The sequence below is a fragment of the Dipodomys ordii genome, unplaced genomic scaffold (assembly GCF_000151885.1).
Source record: "Dipodomys ordii isolate 6190 unplaced genomic scaffold, Dord_2.0 Scaffold3, whole genome shotgun sequence".
NCBI lineage: Eukaryota > Metazoa > Chordata > Mammalia > Rodentia > Heteromyidae > Dipodomys > Dipodomys ordii.
In genome coordinates, this window is record NW_012267219.1 from 28892908 (window position 1) to 28901204 (window position 8297).

Here is an 8297-nt window from a genome sequence, read left to right on the forward strand (position 1 = left end):
TCTCTCTCCTATTGTTAATCAACTCTTTACAGATAGGGCAGCAGATCCAGAGAAAGAGACTCTCTTCCATAGTCATTGAGTATGATGATGGTAGGGTTAGACTAGCACACAGCTTTCTAACTCTAGGTTGCATGATCGCCACACCAATTCACAATCCTGTACCCTCACATTAGTTCCAGATTATTTTAAACAAATCTGTGAATAACAGTCTTTTATCAGATTGATCTTGATAATCACTGGAAACCAAAGCTGCCTGTTGCTACCTGTCTATGACATTAGCCAACACAGAGCAGTAGGGTCAGACCTCTCTACCAATATCTAGAAATAGATGGGGGGCCGAAGAGGGCTGAGGAATAATTATGGATCTGGAAATAATCTTACACCATATACAAATCAACATTTAACACACAATTAAACATCAACTTTATTAAGTGTTAATACAAAACTTCCATTTTGGATATGTAGGAATGAATTACTCCTTCTCCCTAAAGTAGGTTTGTTTATTGTTGTTTTTTGTTTGTTGTTGTTATTTGAGATCAGGGCTCAAACTTGTTATCTGACACATGCTTTCACATATGGGCTGTCACTTTACCACCTGAGTCATGACTCCAACTCCTAAACTAGGTTCTTTACATGCTAAATCCTATGTTCTCTTACATAATCAGAAAAGTGAACCAAAGAGAATTCATTTTCTCAGGCTCTTAATGAAACAGTCAAGGACTGAGGAAGAAGGAAAGTTTTGAAAGAGGGGACTTTCTCTAATTAGTTTTCAGGTTGACTTTAGCATGCGGGAATACCTCATGACTTTAGCATGAGGGAATACTTAGGAGGAAATGACCAAACAACACCCAAGGATGCTTCCTGGGATTTGCCTTCTGTGGGATAGAAACCTCTGTTTGTCAGCCCTATCCTCCACATTCTGCCACCTTCAACTTCACCTACGGAGTTTGACAAGGATATTAGATCAGAGAGGAGCCATCTACCAGGGCATAGTGGAATTTCTTCTTTTCTGGGTCAGCCTCTCTGACAGTAGGCATCTGAGGCTTCTTCTCTAGCAGCTCCAGCCAGAAGCTTTGAGAAGTTTGAGGGGAACTTCTGATCTCCTCCTGTTCTGGGTCGTTATAATGGCGCAAAATCAGTTGTTTGTTGAATCCTTCTCTTTTAAGCTTAGCTTCTTCTGATTTTCTGTTCAAAAGAAAAGAATTCAAGACATGGCTAATTCCTTGGTCATATTTGGCTCATGATTCAGTGGCTTTTGTGGTATTACCATGACTGACAATCATAGTACCTTATAAAATGTAAGAATTCTCTGAAAACCACACAGAAACTTTTGTGCATAGACCCCAGTAATAGTATGCACTCTATAAATACTCCTGGAAAGCATGACTGAGGTGATACAGTGTTAGTGAATGAGCTGAAGTGTGAGATACTAAGTTTGAGTCCAGGTCTCAGATTTTTTAAAAAGCCAGGCACTGGTGGCTCATGCCTGTAAATCTAGCTACTCAGGAATCTGAGATCTGAGAATTGTGGATCAAAGCCAGCCCAGACAGGAAAGTCTATGAGACTCTTATCTCTAATTAATCACAAAAAAAGCCAGGAGTGGTACTGCGGCTCAAGTGGTAGAGCACTATCCTTGAGCAAAAGATGCTCATGGACAGCACCCAGGCCGAGTTCAAGTTCCAGAACCAGTAAAAATAAAATTAAATTTAAAAATTTTTTAAAAACAAGAGAAGAGGAGAAAGAAGGAAGGAAGGAAGGGAAGGAAAGGAAGGAAGGAAGAAAGAGAAAGAAGAAAAGAAGAAGGAATAACACTGTCTGGAAAGTGCACTACTTTAAGAGGCATCTTGGATCTAGTCTGGAACATTTTATCAGACCAGACTTTCTATGATAAATACATAGTTAATTCCCCTGTACACTCGGGTTACAGAAGATTCTGTCTTTTTTCTTGTTTCCATAGGTCTGATGACATTAAACTTCTATATTATTCTGTTTTGAAAATATGTGGCAGGATAAGAAAGTTGAAAGTTTTGTGTACAAGTAAGCACATTTCCTTCCAACAAGCATTCATTAGTCTCAAAGGTATCTTGAATGTCAGAAACCGAGGGAATGTTGGAATTTAGCTGTTTTTCTTACAGAAGTATTTGTAATCACATACTGTAAAGCTGCATATGTTCTTTTTCCATCCTTCCTTCCTCCCTTTCTTCCCTCTCCTCCTCCTTCCTTCTTCCTTTTCTCACATTTCCTTTTCCCTCCCTCTCTCCCTTCTTTGTCCTTCCTTCCTTCCTTCTTTTTCTTTCTCTCTCTTAATTCCTTCCTTCCCTTTCTTTTCTTTCTCTACCTCCCTTCCTTTCTCTATCGTTCCCTCTTTTCCTTTCCTTTTTTCTTTTTTTGGCAGTACTAGTGATTGAACTCAGTCTTGTGTTTGCTGATACTCTACTACTTGAGCCATCCTTCCAGCTAATCTTCCTTCTTTTCTGTGTGTCAAGGGTAGAGGGGGAAGGAGAGAATCTCTCTAATGTCTCTATATCACCCAGGCTGGCTCAAACTAGAAATCCTCCTGCCTCCTCCTTCTGAGTGCTGGGATTGCAGGTGTGCCCCCTCAGATCTGGCTGCGTGTGTTATTTATTTATTTATTTATTTAGGTTGGTCATGGGGCTTGGGCACTGTCCCTGCGCTCTTCGGCTCAAGGCGAGCACTCTACCCCTTGAGCCACAGCACCACTTCTGGCTTTTATTTTTTCTGCCTCATGCATGCAAGGCAAGCACTCTACCACTGAGACACCTTCCCAGCCCCTATTTTTTTTTTTAAATTTCTTTTGCAAACTTAGTCCTTTAGTTTCTTTCTTTCTTTTTTTTTTTTTTTGGTCCGGTCGTGGGACCTGAACTCTGGACCTGGGCGCTGTCCCTCAGCTCTTCAGCAAAAGGCTAGTGCTGTACCACTTGAGCCACAGCATCACTTCCGACTTTTTTCTTTTTGCTTATGTGGTGCTGAGGAATCGAACCCAGGGCCTCAGGCAGGCAAGGCAAGCGCTCTACCACTACTGAGCCACCTTCCCAGCCCCCAGTCCTTTAGTTTCTATGGAACACTTTATGGATAGTGTGCTGATTTCAGGTTTACAACAGCCTACTATGGCAAACAGAAGACGTGCTATTATCCCTTAACAGCATGCGGTTTGGAGAGGCCAAGGCATGACTTACACAAGCCCCACACCCATTGACTAATGTCCTTAGTGTTCTGGCTCCAACTTTGATGATTTTTTTCTTTCAGAGAAAATCAAGAGATCTTATTTTTTCCTAAAGAGTTTAGGCTCACAGTAAAACCAAGTAGAAAATCCAGAAAACCCACACACATTTCCTTGGAAGTCTGGTTTTCTTTTCATTAAAATATGCTACTTTTTTTGTTACTTTGGAGCCTTTAAACTTGAAAAACTAGTTTCAAAATCACTTGGAAGAATAAACCAGTGAAAATGGCTAAGGTGCTTTCAATATATAAAGAGTAGCCAGACTGAAGTTGTTGTACAGATATTAAGATAGTAATAACTAACATTTATTAGATGGTACTTGTGTTAGGGATCTTTATAATAACTCTAAATGGTAGCTACTATTATTATCACCATTTTATAGAAGAGAAAAGAGAGGCTCAAGGAAATTAAGTCAGTTGACAGAGCTGGGATTTTAGTTTAATCAGTTGGGCTTCAAGGCCCTTTTTCTATCATTATGATCTGAGTGCCTCTCTCCTTTATATAATCTTAATAATTAAAACAACTAAAGACAATCTGCACAAGAGTGAAATATGATGAAGCTGAGAACTCAAATTATTGGTAACAGAGTAAATGACTCTGGAGATAATAAAGTTTTGTGGCTAACTGCACAGGCGTTGGGAACAGATATCCTACAGCTAATATAGTAGTTCTCCTACTTAGTAGCTCTCTAATCTAAAAATAAATAAATTCCAAAACACAACACCCAACATCTAGAGGTGTGTTCATTTTACTTTATAAACTGTAGCTATAGTTGTTGACACTCCATATTGGCACTATTGGCAATTGTTATCATTGGAAAAGGAAGAATAAAACTTATTTCATAGCCGGGCGCCAATGGGCTCACGCCAGTAATCCTAGATACTCAGGAGACTGAGATCTGAGGATCACAGTTGAAAGCCAGCCCACACAGGAAGGTCCATGAGACTCTTATCTCCAATAAACCACCAGAAAAAAACAGAAGTAGCACTGTGGCTCAAGTGGTAGAGCACTCGCCTTGAGCTGAAGAGCTGAGGGACAGTGCCCAGGCTCAGAGTTCAAGCCCCACGACCGAAAAACAAACAACAACAGAAAAAAACAACTTATTTCATATCATACACAATTCTCCGTTAAATATAGAAAAAAGAATAAAAATGAAATCAAAAGCTGGGTGCCAGTGGCTCAGGCCTATAATCCTAGCTACTTAGGAGGTTGAGAGCTGAGGATCGTGGTTCCAACAAGCCCACACAGGAAGGTCTGTGAGACTTTTATCTCCAATTAACCACCAGAAAACTGGATTGGAGCAGTGGCTCAAGTGATAGAGCAGTCTCCTTGAGCTGAAGAGCTGAGGGACAGTGCTCAGGCTCAGAGTTCAAGGCCCATCACAGACAAAAAAAAAAGAAATTAAAAGTAGGGTAAAAAAAAATAGGGTAGATCTATCTCATCTCAAAACAATGACATATTTCTCTAATTATGAAACAACAGGAAAATTCTTAAAACAAAACTGACAGCTGTACAAAAATAAAAAGTTAAACCATCTACATGTTAAGAAGCAATTGAATATTTGCCATAAAATAACAAAAAATTCTTATCTTTAGTAGAAATAAAGCAGTAAAATGTACGAGGTAGTAGAAATTAGGACTACCTGGTCCATAGTAGAAAATTTTTAATAGATAAAGAAAAACTCAAAAATGAACCTCCTCACCTGTAATCCAATCTACTTAGGAGGCTGAGATCTGAGGATTATGGTTTTGTTTCCAACCTGTGCAGAAAAGTCCATGAGATTTTTATCATCAATTAACCACCAAAAACTGCTGGAAGTGGCACTGCAGCTCAAGTGTTAGAGCATTAGCCTTGAACAAAAGAAGCTCAGGAACAGTGCTCAGGCCCTGATTTCAAAGTGCAGCATCAAAAAAAAAAAATCAAACAAACAAAAACTTCCTCCAATTAGCAAAGAAATTGATACTCAACAAGTCTTATTTTTTTTCTTTTTTTTTTTTTGTGGTACTACGTTTTAACTTCAGGGCGCTGTGCTTGCTAGGCAAGAGCAGTAGCATGTTTTTGTGTAGGTTATATTCAAGATAGGTTCTCACTTCCTGCCCAGATGCTCACCTGGATTACAGCATGCTTGTTTCAAGCTTCACAATATAAATAGAATGAAATGTACAAACCTCCATACCCAGCTTCTCTTAAGACAGAATTTCTCTGACTTTTCTGCCCAGGACTGGGCGGGAACCTCAATTCTATTTCAGCCTTCCACAAAGGTACAATGACAGGTGAGTTCCACTGTGCCCAGTTATGGATTGAGAAGGGGTCTTGCAAACTTTTCTGCACAGGTCGGTCTTGAACCTTGATCCCGCCATTCTCAGCTTCCAACTACTTAGAACAATTATGAGCTACCTACCTATGCACAGCTCAACCAAGTAACTTTTTTCTATCAATTTTTCAAAGTTAAATATAATAACTCCATTTAATGCTAAGAATAATGGTGAGATGGGCCCACTTACAAAATGCCAGAGTTAGTTGGCCTAGTTTCAATGAAGAGAAAATTGGCAGTACATCTCTAGAGCCTTAAAAATGTTCATGTACTTCTTAGCAAATTCCACTAAAATTCTAGTAATCTAGCTATATATATGTGTATATATATATATATGTGTGTGTGTATACATACACACACACACACACATATGTTTAAGACAGTTGTACAAATGTAAATGTTCAGCAACAGGAAAATGGTTCAAATTTTTTTATAACACTGGGATTTTTTTTGAACTCAGGGTTTTGTGCTTGCTAGGCAGACACTTTACCACTTGAGTGACACTAACCAGACCATTTTACTACAGTTATTTTTCAGACAAGGTCGTATATTTATGCCTAAGTTAGCCTAAACTGAATTCTCCTATGAGAATAATAAATAAATACATGATTATAGGTGTGTAACACGATACCCAGCTTCTTTGTTGAGTTGAAATGTCCCTAAATTATTTGTCTGGGATGGTTTCAAATTGTCACCCTCCTGATCTGTCTCCCAAGTAGGTGAGATTAAAGGCATAAGCCACCAGGCCCTTCTTTGACATTTATAAATTAAAAACAAAAACAAAACTGAGTATGTAAAATACACCTCTAAAAACAACATAGTTATTCCATATTGGAAGTTAGGTAAAAAACAACAGAAACAAGTTATGGTGGGTAATAAATTGACTTTTAGAGTCAGATAAGTCTGGGTTGTGTTCCTTTTGGGTTGTGCTTTGCCTTTTGTAGCTGCATGATTGTAAACATTTTATAGTATGCTACATTTTATAGTATGCTCATTTTCTCATCACAAAATGAACATGATAATCACATCCTTCCCATGTGGCTTCTATGAGGAAAGGCATCAGGCCCACCATCTAGCACTCAGTACTTTGTCAATGGTTCCTACTATTATCAAAGCCATATAATTGTTTTGATTTATCCTGTGTTGATTGGTAAGTTGCTGAGACCTTTAGGCTTTCAGCTGCTTTGCCTTTCTTTTTATTTTGTTGATTGTGGGGTCTGAAATCTAGGCCTGGCCCCTGTCCCTCAGCTCTTCAGCTCAAGGCTAGCACTCTACCATTTGAGCCACAGCACCACTTCCAGCTTTTTCTGCTTATGTGGTGCTGAGGAATCGAACCCAGGGCCTCATGCATTTAAGGCAAGCACTCTACCACTGAGCCATCTTCCCTGCCCCCTCCCCCATTTTTTCTTTTCCTTTTCTCTCCTTCTCTTCTGTTTTATGTATTCATCCCTCTTTGCTTCCAATATTCTGGTGTATAATCCTGTCACCTGCCAAGGCTGATAATTCCTCCTGATAATTTCTCACAGTGAATTTCCCATTGTTAACAGGAAGAGAAAAGTGTGTGTGTGTATTTGCGCACACGTGTGCACGCACACGTGTGCATGCACACGCACTCATACATGCACATTAGTTTTTCACATTATAAGCATAATAGGCAGATGAGTTGATTTAGTAAAAGTACTACATGCACACTCTACATCCATTCTCACCTACCACATCATATGCTTCATCAAAGCACATGGTTATAAAAGGGTGCTGATGGCTCACATATGTAATCCTAGCTACTCAAAAGGCTGAGATCAGATCACTGAGGTTCAAAGCCAGCTTGGGCAGAAAAGTCTCTGAGACTCCAGCTCCAAAATAACCAGAAAAATTGGCTGGAGAATGTAGAGTATCAGCCAAGCATGCAAAGCTGAGCAAGTAAAGGGTTTTGAGTTCAAATACTTGCAGGGGTGGGGAAAGAGGAAGGAGTATATGGTTGTAAAGACTGTAGAGAACTTCCTACATTTGAATTATGGCTACTTGTAGTCTCTTCACAGCAGTACTGAGGAGTGTCTTCCATTGTAGAATTTCCCATTTTGAATAAGGATGATTGAAGATCCAACCTTTAAAAAAAAAAAGACATATTGAACACAAAAAGGATTCTTCAAAATAAATGCTAACTCAGTAATCACTAGGGAAACCATGCCAAGCCACAAGTCTACCAAAGCCTATTATGGAAAAGGAACCAAAACCCAGTGGTGAAAATTATATATAAATTACCCACTGAAAAATTCTCTTCTAGGGCTGGGAAGTTGGCTCAGTGGTAGAGCGCTTGCTTTGCATGCCTGAGGCCCTGGGTTCGATTCCTCAGCACCACATAAGCAAAAAGAAAAAAGCCAGAAGTGGCGCTGTGGCTCAAATGGTAGAGCACTAGCCTTGAGCTGAAGAGCTGAGGGACAGCACCCAGGCCCAGAGTTCAGGCTCCACGACCGAACCCCCCCCCCAAAAAAAAAATTCTCTCCTAAGCCAGGCTTTGGTGGCTCACCTGTAATCCTAGCTATTCTGGAGGCTAAGATTTGAGGCTCAGGGTCAAGGCCAGCCTGGAAGGTCAGTGAGACCCTTATCTCCAATAAACTAGTCAGAAAAAGCCAAATGTGGTCTGTAGCTCAAGTGGTAGAGCACTAGCCTTGAGCATGAAGAAGCTCAGGGACAGTGTCCAGGCCCTGAGTTCAAGCCCCAATACTGGCAAAAAAAAAAAAA

General features: G+C 39.9%; 1 protein-coding gene across 1 annotated transcript in view; it reads right to left on the bottom strand.

The window, feature by feature from the left end:
• Positions 1-807: 807 nt before the first annotated feature.
• Positions 808-8297, bottom strand: part of LOC105989752 — a 34480-nt gene continuing 26990 nt past the window's right edge. Inside the window, exons 6-7 of the mRNA XM_013021935.1 lie at positions 7561-7660; positions 808-1185 (exon numbers count right to left, since the gene is read on the bottom strand). Of these exons, the coding sequence (XP_012877389.1) occupies positions 960-1185; positions 7561-7660 (326 nt within the window). The 3' untranslated portion in view covers positions 808-959. The remainder of the gene's footprint in view (positions 1186-7560; positions 7661-8297) is intronic.